We start from the raw sequence: 17,425 nt of genomic DNA on the forward strand, positions 1-17,425 counted from the left end.
ACGAACTTACCTCCCACTCTGGCAAGCCGGGACCCTCTGCAGGGCTCCTGCTCCCCAGCTGGCCCATCTCCTCCAGACCAGCCATAGGTGAGGTCTCTGGTCCTCTGGTCACTCTGGTCTTTGGCCACTGGGTGGAGGTGCAGGCAGGGCTGGGCGACTGGGCGGAGCTCCCGGGACACTGCCCAGCGCTCTGGCTCTGTCCATTGACCAGGGCGGACTCCTCCCAGCCATCAGGCTGGCCCTGTCGCTCTAGCTCCGGGGTGCCATTTGTGCCTGGGGAACCCACCTCTGGCCCTGAAGCCGGGGCCGGGGGACCCCCGGAAGCCGGGGCCAGGGGACCCCAGTATCCAGCTGGGTCCTTGCGGGGCAGCTGGGCCTGTAGAAGCTCCAGGAGGCCTTCCCAGTCCAACCTGGGAAGGTGGGAGGTGAGCATCGACTCCTCTATACGGCTCCAGGCCCCCTCTCTGGGTGCCCCGAGAAGGCCCACAAGGTCCTTCCAGTCGAGCTCGGATGGCCTCTCAGGACTGCGCAGGTGTGGGCACGTTCCCTCAGCCCCCCAGCCCGTGGTAGTGGGTATCTCAGGCCTCTGGGATTTCAAGAACTCTGCTGAGCCTACCCTGGAGTTCTCTGGGGGGCTCGTAGTCTGGTGAGCACCGGGAAGCTCCTGCAGGCTGGCCCAGCCTCTGAGAGCTGGCCTGTCGGGGGCCTCCCGCACCCCATTCCTGGGGGGCTCCTCCCAGGCCTCTGCCTGCCCCCTGTGGCCGGTGGGGCTACCCTGCTGCTCCCAGCTCTCCTCGGACTCCCTGAGAGGGCCCCTCCAAGTTCCCTCTGGAGCTCTGGCAAGCCCCCGGCTGGGGTCCCCAAGTCCTTGCCAACCCCCCAGGCCTGGGCCCTCCTGCCAGCTGCTACACCCTCTCTCCAGACGTCTGTGAGGGCCCTGGGTTCCTGGAGGCCCCTCCTGACTCCGCCACCCCCCCAGAGGCTGTCTTGGGCCTGCCCGGCCACTTTCCAGAGGTCTCTCTGTCCGACGCTCCCTCTCAGGGGTCCTGGCTGATGTCCTTGGGGGCAGCGAGGTCCCCGGGAGCCGCCGGTCCCCTTCAGGTCGCCTTTCGGGGCTCCTGGGACGAGAGGGCTCTGCTTGGCTCCGCCGGGCCGGTTCTGTCTGCTTTGCAAGGGGCTTGGTTACCTGAGGATGAGGTGAGGGGCTTGGTGAGACTCCAGGACCCTGACCGGGCGGCCTCTCTCTAGGACAGACTGGTCCTCACCAGGCCTGAGGAGAGGCAGTCTGTATCTTTGCAGCAGCCTGGAGGACAGCAGGTCACAAAGCACCTAGGGTCCCTGATTCCTGATTTCCCTCCCTGGGGGGGGAGGGAGGGGGGTCAGATCTTTCCTTTCACCCAGTCTCCTCACTTTCAGAAAGTGCTTACTTTCCTGCTCCCCCGCACCCCCAGGCCAAGATACTGATTCCGACCTGCGCTATCAGGTTCCAGAACTTTCACCGCCAATACCCCACTCCACTGGGTTGGCCTTGCTCTCTAAGAGTTTCTTTAAAAATACGACTTGCCACCTTGGAAGAGAAAGCCTTTAAAGCCGGGATGACGCATCCAGAGCTTTCCCTGAAAACGACTCAACGTAGCAGGTGCCCAAGGAAGGAAGGTGACGACACAGAAGGGCCATCTTCAAAGGACTAATGTGGGGTCCTTCTCAGTTTTGCCAAGAGCTGCTGGCTCTTTGGGAGAAGGGGAAGCTGGATGCCCGTGATGGGAACTCTGACCCTTTCATAAAGGACCTCCCCTCCCAAGACCCCTGCCTGGTCCCTGGAGGAGGGGAGAAGCAGTGGCCCATGTCTCAGGGGTGCAGGGGCCCCGGGGGCAGACTGGCAGTGCTCACCTCCCTGCTGAGGGCAGGGCTGGACTGTCTTCGGTGAAGTTGGTTCTGACCTTGGCTGGGCCGCTGCGACCGCCCCTCGTCCCGGGCCTGGAAGGCCCCCGGTGCCGCGGACTTCCTATGAGCAAATGCAGCCGCCCCTCTGAGGGACCTTGGGGCTGTCCCACTCCCAGCATCCCTGCTCCTCTACTCCCGCCCCCAATGGGAGTTGATGTGGGAGACTGGGGAGCCCCGCCATGACCACATCAAAGGGCCCCAAGTAAGGGATGATCCTCTCAGGTTCTCAGTTTCCCCTTCTGAAAAATGAGGATGGTCGACTGCTCTAATCTATCTACCTTGGAGGGCGATGAAATGGGGAAAAGTTTAAGTACAGGTGTGCGTGTGGGGGGGGGCTTAGCCTTGGCCTTGACTGCCTCCTGTCTCACTTAATACTTCCTGTTTCTGACCACCACCCCACGAGCAGCCCACCACTCACCCAGTTTAGACTGGACCTTGTGGGAATTAAGATTTATTGAGCATCTACTGTGTGCCAGGCACTGTGCACACATTATCGTCACAGCAAACACTAACTGAGCACTTCCTATGTTCCAGGTGCCAAGCCCTTGACCTTCCCAGTTTGTCTCATGCACCCCACGAGGTGGGAGGGGAGATGTAGAGAGTTATGTGCCCCCATATCCCGTTCTTACTGCCCTTTTCCTGTCCACATGGTGAGTTTGGGATTTCCCAGGCCCGCCTTTCCTCCCGCTCCCTAACTAAGAGTGCTCTAGCACTCAGCCTTGAATGTCCCAGGCCACCGTGGCTGCCCATAAAAGAGCTCTGAGCAAGATCAGAAGGAAGAAACATCCTCTACATTCCCGGAAAGGCCAACGTAAACCGTCCATGCAAATGTCACTTCTAAGACGCCTGGACTCCAGCCATTGTTGCCACAACCAATGTCTAAGCTGTAAAAGTCCCTCGTTCCAGTTCATTGCCTTGCTTAATGGGTAGCCGTGAATCAGACCCATAGGGGCACCAGGGTGGCTCAGTGGGTTAAGCATTTGCCTTCAGCTCAGGTCATGATCTCGGGGTCCTGGGATGGAGCCCCGTGTCAGGCTCTGCGCTCAGCGGGGAGTCCGCTTCCCCCTCTCCCTCTGTATCTCCCCCTGCTCATGCTTGCTCACTCTCGATCTCACATAAGGAAATAAATAGAATATTTTTTTTAAAACATCATACACATAAAGTAAGTCAAGTTTTTGTTTTGAGTTCTGAGCAGTAGACTCACAAGAAACCAAATTTCTCTCCCCCGGAGTTAGGACTTCTGTGTTTGAGTGCTTCCTGATCGGCTTCCATTTTTAATCTATCTGAGACCAGGAGACCTTGCTCTGAGAGATCTGAGGCCTCAGAGGGAGTTTTCCCCAGAACCGGGTGTTGGAGGCTCCACAAAGCGAAAGCCCCAAATATGACTCGGTTCGGGCGGAGAATAGAGAAACTACTCGGTGCAGGGCGGACAGGAGAATGGGTGAGCTTTCGAGTGGAAGCACTCGCCGTATAAACTCCAGCTTGCCCGACCCTCGTCCCTTCTGAGAAGTTTCCCCCATGTGGAATCGAGAAATAGGAAGAAAGGATTCAAGAACATTCTGAGAAGCCGAAGGAGAAGCCCGTCCCCTCGGGCTGCCTGTTCCTCAGTGTTGGTGTGGCAAAGGAAACATGTTTCCTCTAGAGGTTTGGATGGGCTCTACTCTACTTAGAGGGGGTATTAAAGAACAAGAGGCATCAAGTCTAGCAAATTCCATGAAGGCTCTGTTTTAAATTCAAGAGATTACAAAGTATTTATATGATGCTAAGATAAGGGATTCCAAAGGCATCTAGGGGAGAAAAATGAAGCCATCAAGCCAAAACGCCTAATGCTTTAATATGATAGCCCGTTAAGAGAAATTTTCCAGGCTCAGTTAGGCAATGCTTAGACAGAGTAGATGCTCAATAAACACATGTTGAATGAATATATGGGAGAACATAAAAGCATGGTCCTCTAGCCACCCACTCAAAACTTTCAATCAGTCCCTTACAGATATTTAAACAGGTTTTAAAATTCCATCTTCAGGGTGCCTGGGTGGCTCAGTGGGTTAAGCCGCTGCCTTCGGCTCAGGTCATGATCTCAGGGTCCTGGGATCGAGTCCCGCATCGGGCTCTCTGCTCAGCAGGGAGCCTGCTTCCCTCTCTCTCTCTCTCTCTCTCTCTCTCTCTGCCTGCCTCTCTGCCTACTTGTGATCTCTCTCTGTCAAATAAATAAATAAAAAATCTTTAAAAAAAATAAAATAAAATTCCATCTTCAGACAGCAAATGTTTTTCTATTTGGCAAAAGTGCCATACAAGAGGAAAAAAACTTTAAGTCCTCAGTAGAGTTATAAAACCTTGGTTAAAAAGTAGATAGTTTACTTCACCAAAACGTAGACATGAAATATATGCAATTTTTCTTGTCTATCAATTATACCGCCATAAAGCTTTAAAAAGGTAAACCACTTTAAAAAGAGTAAAATAAAATGAATAGAAGTATCTATGGAAAAATAATTAAGCGGTTAACAAGATTATAAACATATTTCTGACTTCTATTATAAATGCTTTCTCTCTCTCAAAGTTATCCCCATAAGAAAAAAAAAAGGAGAAGAAAATATAACTGTGGTTTAAAGACCTTTCGTGTCCCTGCTGAATTATCAGATAAAATGGAAGGTAAGCAAATTGATATTGGAGCAAAAATAGTAATCATAAAAAGACCAAAGAAATGGGGCTTTTTAGGGCAGTTCAATATTCTGTGTAACAGCGTAACAGTGGATACATGTCATTATACGTTTGTCCAAACGCACAGAATGTGCCCCGTCAGAAGGGAGTCCTGCTGTAAAGTATGGACTGTGGGTAATACTGACTGTCAATGTAAGTTCAGGGTTTATAACAAACGCTCCACTCTGGTGGGGGCTGTTGTAGTTGGGATTGGGCGGGGAGAGGCTGCGTGTATAGGTGAGACAGGGGCTGAATGGGAAATCTCTGTACTTTCGACAGTTTTGCTATGAACCTAAAGCTGCCCTAAAACAATTAAAATGTGTGTGTGTGTGCGTGACAGCCAAACTATGGAAAGAACCCAGATGTCCATCAACAGATGAATGGATAAAGAAGATGTGGTAGATATCTACAATGGAATACTACGTAGCCATCAAAAAAACCACGAAATCTTGGGACGCCTGGGTGGCTCAGTTGGTTAAACAGCTGCCTTCGGCTCGGGTCATCCTCGCTCTGCAGGGAGCCTGCTTCTCCCTCTGACTCTGCTTGCCTCTCTGTCTGCCTGTGCTCGCTCACTCGCGCGCTCTCTCTCTGACAAATAAATAAACAAAATCTTAAAAAAAAACCAACACGAAATCTTGCCATTTGCAACGATGTGCATGGAATGAGAGGGTATTGTGCTAAGCGAAGGAAGTCAATCAGAGAAAGACAATTATCATATGATCTCTCTGATATGAGGAATTTGAGAGGCAGGGCGGAGGGTCATGGCAGGGAGGGAAAAAATGAAAGAAGATGGAACAAGGGAGGGAGACAAACTATAAGAGACTCTTAATCTCAGGAAACAAACTGAGGGTCGCTGGAGGCGGGGCGGTAGGGAGAGGGTGGCTGGGGGATGGACATTGGGGAGGGACATTGGGGAGGGGAGGTGTGTGCTGTGGTGAGTGCTGTGAATTGTGTAAGCCTGATGATTCACAGACCTGTACCCCCGAAGCAAATAACACAGTATATATTAATTAAAAAAAATTTTTTTAAATGTGTGCTTATGTGTGGGTTTTTTTTAAGGCCAAAGAGAGAATTACATTAATGATGGAGACCCCACAGGTTGTCACCTGGGTAGTAGTACATGGAAAAAACTTACTGGAGAAGGAAATTGGAAGAATCAGAGGTAAGGTTGCTCTACTAGATTCCAATCGAAGAGAAAACACTGCCCCAAGGAAAACAAAGAAAAATTCTGCCATGCAAAATATGACCCGCTCCTGGGGTGGTGGGAAGTTCTCAAAGGAGGTTTTGCGTGGCTACACAACTCTGTCTCAGTCAATACACTAGAATGCACTGAATTATACACCTTAAGTTTTGAGACTTCCAGACCTCCTTTTTTGGGTTCTCTTAATTTTAACTTATGGAATTCCAGCCCCGGTTCTTGAAAACTCTTGACGCTGCAGCTGCTAGAGAAAGGAATCTCAGCCAGATCGGGAGAAAATGTTTTCCCTCCCTACAGCTGCGCCAAAGCCAACGCTCTGGGTCAGAAACCACCTGTGCATCCCTGCTGACCAAGGACAATGCGGGATACACGGAAAGGACTTCTGACACTGTTGCCATGTCCCACGAAAGTGACATGTAACTTCTACAAAATTTGTAATTCTGGGAGTTCTCTTATTTAAAATATGTGGCTTTGGCCATTCATTTTAAACTGACATCTCTGTTTTCTGAAGTTCAAGGCGACCCATGAGTTTTCTTGGTTAAAGCAGAAAAAAAAAAAAAAGAATTAAAAAAAAATTTTTTTTAGCAGAAAAAAATCACAAGTTCTTTCTTTTCCCTCATGTAAGAAAGAAAAAAAAAATAAACATGTGATTCTGGATCAAAGAAAGGGTTTGAGAGTTTAACCTTATTGAAATTACTGTACTAAGATTCTCCCCATTTTACAGATGAGGAAACTGAGGCTCGGGGAGGTTAAATCACTTCACAAGGTCACATAGTTTGGGGAGTGGGTTTGACCCAGGATTTGAACTCAGTCCACCTGACCCTGGCCTTGGCTCTTAACCACTAGGCTACAGACACAGTATCACTCAGCTGTCCAAAAAAACCTCCTAAAATGTGGAAACAGAGATGACATGACTTGCCCGAGGTCCCACAGCCAGTCAGTGGCAGGGTGGGGGTCTGAACCCTTTCCATCTGCCAACCTAAGCCTGTGAAGCTTCCACCTGTCCTGCCACCGAGCCTCTTCCCCAGCCCACCTGGCTGGTCCCACCCTGAGCTCACCTGCGCTCTTGCCCGAAGAGGCGCTCCACCTCCACCCGGCCAGGGCTGCGGGTGCGGCTGCCGTTGCTGCCCTGGGGCCCTGGCTCCCTCTGCGCCAGCCTCCTGGGCGGGGGCAGATCGGCCAGCATGGTGTACTCCTCCCTCTCCAGGTTGTGCCTGGTCTCCCCAGGGGCTGCTGAGCCCCGGGAGCCCCCTGAGCTGCCTGGCGGAGGTGATGGTGCCAGGAGTGCTAGGTCACTGGGGGGATGGCGGGGTGGGGAAGAGGCTCGGGGTGCATCCCGGTGCCCGATGCACACTTGGGGAGGCAGCACTGGGGAGCCATGCAGAGAGTCAGTGGAGGGGGCCAGGCTCTCCATACTAGTCCCTGGGAGATCCTGAAAGAAGAGGGAGGGCTCAGGGGCCTGGCGTGGTGGGGATGAGAAAGAGGGCGCATCCCGGTGCCCGATGCACACGGGGGTGGGCATGTGGGGGGGCTCGTGCAGAGAGTCTGTGGAGGGGACGAGGCTCTCCGTGCTGGCCCTGGGAAGATCCTGGAATAACAGGAAGGGCTCTGGGGGCTGGCGTGGTGGAGAGGAGGCCCGGGGTGCATCCCGGTACCCAATACACACAGGTGGGGGGAACTGAGGAGGGTCGTGCTGGGTGGACTGAGTCTCAGTATCAGATGTGTCTGGGAGGAAGGGGAAGGGGTCAAACTGGGTGTGGCGGGGGGGTGAGGAAGCCCGGGGGGCATCACGGTGTCCAATGCACACGGCTGGAGGTATGTAGGGGGGGTTGTGGTGGGGCAATTCACTCTCAGGTGCATGGGGGTCTGGGAAGAAGGGGAAAGGGTCATGTTGCAAGTAGCGAGGAGGTGAAGAAGCTCGAGGGGCGTCCCGATGCCCAATACAGACCGAGCATGGAGGCTGGGAGAGCTCCGAAGAGGTCTGGGGTGCCCCGCGGGTAGCTGGGTACAGAGGTGAAGAGGTCCGGGAGGCACTGTGGGGGCCCGGGTTATGGAAGGAGGGTGCAGCCTGAGATGGCGAGCTGTGCTGGGCAGATCCGGAGGAGGAGAGAGGTGGGTCGCGCTGAGCTGGCCTAGTGGGAGAGGAGGTCTGAGGAGGCCTATCCCCTTGGGTTGGCCGAAGGGCGATGGAGGCCCAGGGAACCTCACTTTGCTTGGAGCGAGATGGGGAAGAGGTTCGGGGGCCTTCGCTCTGGGTTGGGCGGAGGGGAAAGGAGGCCCAGGGAATGTCTTTGTTGGTACGATGGGGAGAAGAATTCCTGGGATTGTTCCGTTGAGCGGAGCGGTGGGGAGATGACCGTCCAGGGTGGTCCCGTTTTGTGCAGCATCGAGGGGAGGACGTTCCAGGGTTGTCCCGCTGAGAGGAAGACTGTGGATTGTCTCCTTGACTATAAGAGGTCCTAGGGTTGTTCTGTTGAATACAAGAAGCTTTGGGGTTGTCTCGCGGGGTCATTCTGTTGGGAGAGGAGCCTCTGGGATTGTCCCGCTGGGGACAGGATGCCCGGGAGCTGTCCCGCGGGGTTGTTCTGTTGGGAGAGGAGCCTCTGGGATTGTCCCGCTGGGGACAGGGCGCCCGGGAGTTGTCCCTTGGAGTGCTTCTGTTGGGAGAGGAGCCTTTGGGATTGTCCCGCTGGGGACAGGGTGCCCGGGAGCTGCCCCTCGGGGTCGTTCTGTTGGGAGAGGAACCTCTGGGATTGTCCCGCTGGGGACAGGGTGCCCAGGAGCTGTCCCTCGGGGTCGTTCTGTTGGGAGAAGAGCCTCTGGGATTGTCCCGCTGGGGACAGGGTGCCCGGGAGCTGTCCCTCGGGGTCGTTCTGTTGGGAGAAGAGCCTCTGGGATTGTCCCGCTGGGGACAGGGTGCCCGGGAGTTGTCCCGTTGGGTGCTTCTGTTGGGAGAGGAGCCTCTGGGATTGTCCCGCTGGGGACAGGGTGCCCGGGAGCTGTCCCTCGGGGTCGTTCTGTTGGGAGAAGAGCCTCTGGGATTGTCCCGCTGGGGACAGGGTGCCCGGGAGTTGTCCCGTTGGGTGCTTCTGTTGGGAGAGGAGCCTCTGGGATTGTCCCTCTGAGGAGTACACGTGGGAAAAGAAGTCTGAGTGCTGTCCTGTTGGACAGAAGAGGTTCTAGAGTTGTCTTGTCTGGTGGTTCTGGTGGGAGAGGAAACTCGAGGGTTGCTTCGTTGGACGGAGGAGGTTCTGGGGTCATCCTGTTGGGCAATTCTTGAGGGAGAGGAGGCTCTGGGGGTGTCGTGCTGCGTGAAGGCGGTCCTGGGCTTGTCCTGTTGGGTGGATGAGGTCCTGGGCTTGTCCCGTTGGGCGATATGTGTGGGAGAGCAGGCTCGGGGGGTATCGACCTGTGTGGAAGCAGTCTGGGCAGCGTCCTTCTGGGCAGAACGATGAAGAGAGGAAGCCTGGGGGGTGGCACCGCGAGGTCCGCCTGGCAGTGTCGCGCGGGAAGCCTGGGTTAGCGCCGACCGGTGCCGCTCCACGAAGTGCCCACTTTCTCCCCGCAGCTTTGCCCAGTGCTGTCCAGCACTTCGGCTCCCACCGCAGGGGTCTGGAGAGAGGAGAGGCTGGTTCAAGGTACGGGGAGGAGCCTCACACACGACCCCTGGGACGGATGAGGAAGGCAGAGCCCAGAGCCCCTTCTTAGAGGATCCACTGTCCAGACCAAGGGACTCCACCCCTTGGAGTGAGTTCGATCGGAGAAAGCTCCAAGGCCTCTCTCAAGCTGAGGCTCAGAACTGGAGATGGAAACCCCGCCTGACTGGTCACTGGGAGGTAGGCTCCCAGAGCTGGAAGGGCACATAAACGGGGGGGTCCCCGGGGCGGTTCGGACAATCACCCACGTGACCCAAGAGCGGGAGAGGTGGGTCTGGCGGCAGCTACCTAGCAACTTCCCTTTCCCTATCCTCCTTCCTGCAAAGGGGTTCTGAGAAGCCCCCCATATCTCTTCTAATGAGGCTCCATTATGTGTGATAGCTCTAGAAAGCTCCCATTCCTTAAACCCAGACAGCTCCTGGCTCAGAGGCTCTCGGGGCTGCCATGAGCCTGGGATGGGCTTTTGTGAACCTGCAATGCGGGCCTCACCTGGGAGTTTGCTAGAAACACAGACTCTCGGGCCCCACCCCTGGGAGCACTGCGCAGAATCCACATTTTAATAAAATTCCCTGGTGATTTGCAAGCATATTACAGTGTAAGCAGCCCTGGTCGGAGAGCTTACTGCAACTGCCCTCAACAGGGAGCCCTTCACAACTCCCATCCCCAGGGACGGACCACCACGACCTCAGTCCCCCTCCAGCCCCCTCAGCCTTTGGTCACCCAGCATGGGGTGGCCCCCAGCTGTGTGCATGTCCCTGGGCCAGAGCTTCAGGAGAGGAGTAAAGAGTACGGTGGCCTCCTCCAGAAGGAGCCATGACTGCTTTCATTAAAGGTCTTGCTTAAGGGGCGCCCGGAGGGCTCAGTGGGTTAAGCATCTGCGTTCGGCTCAGATCATGATCTCGGGGTCCTGGGATCAAGCCCCGTGTTGGGTCCCTGCTTAGCGAGGAGTTTGTCTCTCCCCTTCCCTCTACCCTCCCCCCCCACCCTCTCAGCTTGGGCTAGCTCTCTCACACTCTCTCTCTCCCTTGGGTAAGTAAATAAAATCTTAAAAAATAAAATAAAGGCCATGCTTAAGATGGCCTCCCCTCCTGCTTGGAAAGCTCTGCTTCCTCTCAACTTTCTAAGCTGCCGTCCCTGAAGTCTGAATTTCCAGCACCTAGCAAGGAAGCAGGACCAAGCACAGAGCAGCACTTCAAGTTCTCGTTGTTGCCTGATGAACCGATGCCCCATGTTGTTCCAAATCCTGTTCCCCCAGCACCCCCCCCCAACCCCATCAACCACCCGTATCCCTTGCCTAGATGGTAGCTCTGAGGGCCCTGGGTCATCGTCCCGTTAAGGGAGATCCTTTCCAAAAGCAAACCCGGCTAGATCACCCTGCTTACAAGGAAGGGCCAGAAAGCTATCAGACCGGAGGAGACTGGGAGGCACGGTGTGTCCACGCAGTGGGGGTCCTGGATGGGAGCTCAGGACCACAGAGGGGCATTAGTGGGAAAGATGGGCAAACCCACATAAAGTCTATAGTTTAGACAGTGGTGCTCTATCAATGTTAATTTCTTAATTTTGATAGCTGGACTTTGCTTTTGTAAGATGTCAACATGAGGCGAACTGGGCAAAGGGTATCATGGAAACTCTCTCGACTCTTCGCCACTCTGCTATAAATCCAAAATTATCTCTAAATCAAAGATGGCAAAAACATCAGGGCCTCCCAGCTGCATTTCGAAGAAAATCCAGGGATTCCCCATGGCTGGTGAGGCTCTGGCCACCCCACCGTCATCCCTGCTCCATCCGGGGAGGAGCTCCGCCTTCTAGTTTTCCACTGTGTCTCCTCCGCTGAGGAAGTGCTGAGCACTCTGGAAAGACTCCATCCTCCTGTAGTGCCTGCCTCGCCCTTTGAGGCAGGACTGGCTGAGCTGGGCTCCCACAACTCCCAGGGCCTCTCCGCTGGGTCACCATCCCCCCGCCGCTTCTTCCTTGCCCACCCATCTCGAGCATCCCTTTCAGCCCAGCCCCCCCAGGATCTGACTTCTGTCCCACAGTGCCCCTATGTGCACATAGGGCAGGCTCTACAGATGTCCTGGGGCACGATGTCCTGTCCCCCCGCTGGCTGGCGGGGCTCTGTGTAGCCTGTCCTTCCGAGGCTGCCTTTGATCAAGCAGGGCTCAGAGTGACGGTCCCCCTCTCTCCCAACACTGCCCTGCATGACAAGCAAGAAAGCAGGTATTTCATACAAAATCCCAACTGCCTATTAGCCGCTCTCACTCCAGGGAGACATTTGGCTCCCTCTTTCCTCTGTGATCTTACTTCTTCCCACGCACCCTCTCCCCAGGGCCTGAGAGGGCCAGGCAGTGGGGTGGGGCAGTGATAAGATCTGATTCATGCTTTTGTTTGTTTTTTTAGAGGTAGAGAGAGAGGGAGCACACAGGCATGTGAGTGGGGAAGGCGCAGAGGGAGAGAGAGAACCTCAGGCAGGCTCCATACTCGGCACAGAGCCCAATGCAGGACTCGATCTCACGACCCTGAGAACATGACCTGAGCAGAAATCAAAACTCAGATACATAACCGTTTGAGCCCCCCAGGTGCCCCTCATGTTTTTAAAGGTGGCTCCAACTGCTGTGGGGAATTGACCGAGAGGGCTGGGCGGAACCCAGAGGCTTGGAGGGGACTCTGGTGACAATCCAGCAGGGGCGCTGGTGGCTTGGCCAGGGAGTACTTGTACAGATGGCAAAAGGGGCAAAGATGGCAAAAAAGATTTGAGGTGTCCTCTGCAGGTGAAGCTAACCAGAACTGCGGATTGAAGACAAAGGTGAAGAAAAAGAGAAATCGGGAGAACACAAGATTTGGGGCCTAAGTCGTCAGAATGGTGGTGACATGGAATAGACAGCAGGAAAAACAGGTTTGGAGGGAGGGTCAGAGTGTGGGTGCCCCCCCCTACATCAGCCTTCTCTCTCCCCCGGACTCCCATGTTCCACATGCTCCCATCACCCATACCGGGCTCACGTTATGAGATGCTCACTGGGGTCATGGGCATCGGGGGGCTTGGCCCGCCCAGTGGCCTTTTCCTTTTCTCTGCAAACAATCCCCCTGATTTCCTGTAGGCAATCTCCTCCCCCACTCTCGGGCCATGAGGTGTGCGCTGGGGCCTGACCCCATCTCTGATCACCAGGTTGGGCACAGGACCCACGCTGGGTCCCAGGGAAAACCCTATTGGGAAGACTGTACCCTCTTTCCTGGGAGCTGATCTGTAGGTACGATATGGCCTGGTCCTGCGGGGCTCAGCATGCCACAACCAGGGGAAGGTCTGGCTGAGAATGGAGCCAAAGCAGAAGAAAACACAGCAGAGACCCGATTTCTCATACTATTTGAACACCTGGATCCAGCCATACCTGAAGTCACAGCCGCCTAATTATTTTTACTTCTGTGAGTCATTCCATTTATGTTCCGTTGATTTCTGTCAATTGCAACCTGATCCTAACCAACCAGCTGTGAGATGATGTATTTAAAGCAGGTCACATGGCACACTGTGGCTGCTCCATAATTACATGGGGACTGTACTGTTGTTACTCAGGCCACCAAAGTAAGAAGTGATGGGGGACCCAGATGGCCAGGCCCCAGGCCATCACCACACCTGTGGTCACAGTGACCAAGATGGCCTAGCCAGGACTCACCTTCTTTTCTCTGGCCTGCAGTATCCCCTCCCACGGGAGACCGGGTGAGGAGAGATGGAGCCCTTCGGGCACTGTCAGCTCTTGGCCCTTCCTGGGGCTTCCTCGGGATCATCACGGTGAGCTCGTCCCAGCTGGGGGCCTCCTCCTGCTTTCCAACAGTGTCCCAGTCCTGCGGGAGGGGGAAGGGAGGAGAAAGAATGTTTGGAGCCCCTAGGACCTGCGCTCCCAGCAGGAGATAGGTAGATAAAGGGAAAGGCTTTGACACTGAAGAGCACCTGCTGTATACTCAGGACCCCAAGGGGCTCTTAGCTGAACTGAGCTAATCTTCCATCAACCCGCGAGGCAGGCATGTACGTCAGAGCTAAGAACTTGCCCAAAGTCACGCAACTGGGAAACAGTTTAGGCGGGAGGGGACTTGAACCCAGGGCATTTAGACTCCCTGTGGTAGAAAGGCATCCCCAGAGACATCACCAGGGCGCACACAGAAGTGGGTTCAAAGCCTTGCTCCTCTGCTTCCCAGACACATGGCCTCGGGTAGGTTGCTTCCCTTCCCTGAGCCTCAGTTTTCTTGCCCTGGAATGGGGCCATGAAAGTCTCTACCTCAAAGCAGGTGGTGAGCCTTCTCGAGCCCACGCCTGCCATCCCATCACTTTCCCTCGGAGGTCTCACAGATAACCTGCCTCTCCTGCCCTGCGACAGCCCTTGGAGGGGCGAATACCCCAGGAAGTTCCCGAGTCTTCTCTTCTCCCAGCCAAATAGCCCCCAGCCTAGGCTCCCCCAGCCTGCTCCCTCTCCTCTGTCCCCCAGGGATCTATGCCAGGGCTGGTCATGGAGCTCAGAGGTGTGTGGCCAGGACAAAGCCCAGAACCAGTCCTTGCTCTGAACAGCACGCCCAACATCCCGGCCTGCTGTATTTGACACACTGACCCCATTGGTGATTGACCCGGATCTCCCTGCCCATTGAAACTCCTTCCGTCTTTTCATGGACGAGACCCCTGCCCCTCCCAGGCAGTTGGTCCAGGCGGCCCGAGGAGACGGCTAAGTCTCCAAGGGCCATGGCCCAGTTCCCTGGTGTAAGAGGATTGTCTGGCCCCAGGGCTGGCATGGAGGGGCGACCTTGCCCTCCCCAGCTCACCACGGAGGACGAGTCGCTGGTATCATCAGGGGTGTCGTGGTCAGGGTTGGAGCTGGTGCCAGAGTCAAGGCGTTCGTCAAAGCTGCCACCCAGGCAGGAGGCCAGACCCTCCAGAGAGGGTCCTGCCTCCAATTCCTGGCTCTGGCTCCCGGAAGCGGCGGTGGGGACCTCTGCTGAGGACCCTGCTGACGGACCCCTGGGAGAAGAGACAGACCTATGACTTCTTCCCCAAAAAGTCATGGGAATTAGGGACCAATACCCCCAGCCAGGCATACACACACCACAGTAGACCAAAGGAGGGAGCAAACACTCGGGCCTCGCTGTGCTGGGCTCTTCATACGGATGGCCTCATTCAGTTGTAACAGTGTCCCTTTGAAATATGTGTCATGGCGCCCATTTTACAGATGAAGACACTGAGGCTCAGAGAGCTCCAGGGACTGGCCAAGATCACAGAGCTAGGAAGGGGGAGAGCCGCATGGTGAACCATGCCTGTGATCCCAGAGCCAATCCTCTATCACTGGAGCAGGAGTGGGACCCCCCCTCCCCCCAAGCTCAGTAAAAGTGAGATGACAGGGGCGCCTGGGTGGCTCAGTGGGTTAAAGCCTCTGCCTTCAGCTCAGGTCATGACCTCAGGGTCCTGGGATCAAGCCCCGCATTGGGCTCTCTGCTCCACGGGGAGCCTGCTTCCTCCTCTCTCTCTGCCTGCCTCTCTGCCTAGTTGTGATTTCTCTCTGTCAAATAAATAAAATATTTAAAAAAAAAAAAGTGAGATGACAGGTATATTGGGCTGAAGGGGGGCTTCGGGAGATAGCAGAGCTCCAGGGGTAATGACAGGGTCACCAGTCTGGATGCCAAGGGAGGGAGTGGTAGAGAAAGCCCTGCTTTAGAGAAGGCAGTCAGGATGGCCACAGGCCCAGGTAGGCTTACAGATGGCAATGTCCCCAAAGAGTGACCCACGGGTCAACCTACAAGATGGAAAGGAATGACGGCCCTCAAAAAGAGGTCTGTGGTCAGATGAGTTTGGGACGTATGGCACACTTCTACCTCTCTACCCAAAAGCACAAGGCCTGTTAGCAAACTAAAGGTTCTGACAAGTCTTGCAAGAAAGATATTCAAATTCGTTTATCCTGGACTTTCTGAAACATACTCGATAGCAGAGCTGGTTTCGTTTTTTTTTTAAGTAATACTTGTCTGTGAGGCATACATGTTCAAAGCAAAGCTGATTTGATTCTATTCCTCTTATTTGTTAAACAGGGAAACTGAGGCATCAAGGAGGGAATGACATTCCCTTAGGTTATCAGGCATGGAGCTGAGGCTGGAACCCAGGTTTCTGGGCCCTCGGCCATGCCCTCCCAAGGCACCCTGACTTCAGCTCAGCTCAGGCCTGGAGTGGAGGGAATCCCAGAGCCCAGAGCACCTCGCGGTCAGGGGCCCACCTGTTTGATCTTTTAAAGCTGTACCAAAGGAACCAGGAAATGTGAGCAGGCCAGGGGTCTTGCCCCCTGAAGGGTGGGTGCTGGGCTGCTCCATTCCCTGGAGCAAACTCGGCTAGGACCTGAGGACCATGCCCACCGCCGGCCCATTCCCAGGCTGCATGACCCACCCATGTGACCCATGCCCGCGGCTGCCACCATTGCGAAAGGGTGAAGGGTGACATGGTTGAGGGCATCCTCCTCTAGGGAGCCCCTCCCCAAGCCCTGTGGCTCTACCTACCTCTGCAGTCCTGGCCCAAGGCCCGGGCCCACCACCGATGGGCAGCCGGAGGTTGAGGAACGGGGAGGGTCCTCAGAGGCAGGTGGGCGGCGAGGCAGGTCACAGTAAGGCGGTTCAGCACTGGGAGGGCTCCCCGGCTCCTGGGGCAGAGTTGGAGAGAGGAGGCAGCTCCTGGCCCACGTGGGGGTTCCCCTCCCCCTGCGGAGCCCCTCCCCCCAGCAGGCCACGGAGAAGAGTGTCGGGGCATCTCTTCCTGGGATCTCAGGCTTCTCAAGGAGAGCTGCCCATCAGGCCGGCAGCACCTCTGGGGACCCAAGCCAGGGGCTAGCAGAGGCACAGAGTGTGTGCAAGCACACGTGTGTGTACAGGTAGGTGTGCGTAGAAAGGCCTGTGGGTGTGCAAACGTGCACAAGTGCCTGTGTCTGCAAGGCGGCGGGGGAGCATGCTAATGCACGTGAGCTTATTTCTACATGTGTGTCGGTGCATGTGCGTGTGTGCCAGAGGGTGTGAAGGAAACAAAGGGGCCCAAACGGGTCTTCTGCATCTGGAAGACAAGGTCAAGGGCAGAGCATGAGGAGGAGGGGCAAAGCCCACCTGGAGAGCTCAGGAAAGGGTCTGAGGGAGAAAGCGGAAGTCTGAGGGGACGGGAAAGTAAGACCTCAGAAGGGGAGGTTGGCCCTGCTCCAGGGGATGCGGGGGACACAGGGGGCTCAGGGCAGGAGGGTCCAGGACCTGGGGGTGGAGGTGGGGCCCTGAGTCGGTGGCCCTTCTCTCCCCTGCCCGCCCTTGGCCAGGCCACACCTGCAGAGGCACCTGCTGGGCTCACCCGGGGGGAACGGCGGCAGCTCGCCTGCGGGAGGGCCCCCCCATTCCTCCCCACGTCGCCGGGGTGGCGGGCCCTCCCTGGTGGTGGGAGCCGGTGGCCGAGGCACCCTGCACCCCGCCTCCTCTCAGGTTACCTGGGCGGCGGGCTCCGGCGGTGGCGGCTGGCGGCTGTCAGCACCCTCGTCCCCGGGGGGCTCCGGCTCAGGCCCCCACGCTGCCGCCCTCCCAGGCCCCGACTCCGGGCCGTGGCGGCAGCAGCCGAGGCAGCGGAAACCTTAGAGGGGGCCGACTGCGAGCAGGGGCCCCTCATTACTCTTTCATAAGCCGGGGCCCAGCCAAGAACAATGCGGGACATGAAACCGAAGGAACATGATCCCCGCCGCTCACCTGAGAGCCCGGCGTGGGGGGGGGGGCAGCCTGGGCGCGGGCTCCCCAGGGACCCCGGAGCTCAGCGCTCAGGGCTGAGGCTACAGCCCGGCCACAGGGCAGGGTGGGCACCGGCGCCCCGAGTTCCGAGAAAGCCCCTGTGAGCGGACCCCTGGACGGTGCCAAGGAGTCGGCCCAGGGTGTCTGCAAGGCCGTCCAAGCCAGA

The 17,425-nt window shown here is 56.1% G+C and overlaps 1 protein-coding gene across 1 annotated transcript in view; it reads right to left on the reverse strand.

The window, feature by feature from the left end:
• LOC123946966 (TRIO and F-actin binding protein) overlaps positions 1-17,425 on the reverse strand; it is a 52,185-nt gene that overhangs the window by 31,436 nt on the left and 3,324 nt on the right. Inside the window, exons 2-8 of the mRNA XM_046012872.1 lie at positions 16,009-16,148; positions 14,296-14,491; positions 13,161-13,329; positions 8,657-9,451; positions 6,898-8,512; positions 1,891-2,005; positions 11-1,186 (exon numbers count right to left, since the gene is read on the reverse strand). Of these exons, the coding sequence (XP_045868828.1) occupies positions 11-1,186; positions 1,891-2,005; positions 6,898-8,512; positions 8,657-9,451; positions 13,161-13,329; positions 14,296-14,491; positions 16,009-16,148 (4,206 nt within the window). The remainder of the gene's footprint in view (positions 1-10; positions 1,187-1,890; positions 2,006-6,897; positions 8,513-8,656; positions 9,452-13,160; positions 13,330-14,295; positions 14,492-16,008; positions 16,149-17,425) is intronic.

Source organism: Meles meles, chromosome 7 (assembly GCF_922984935.1).
Source record: "Meles meles chromosome 7, mMelMel3.1 paternal haplotype, whole genome shotgun sequence".
NCBI classification, from domain to species: Eukaryota; Metazoa; Chordata; class Mammalia; order Carnivora; family Mustelidae; genus Meles; species Meles meles.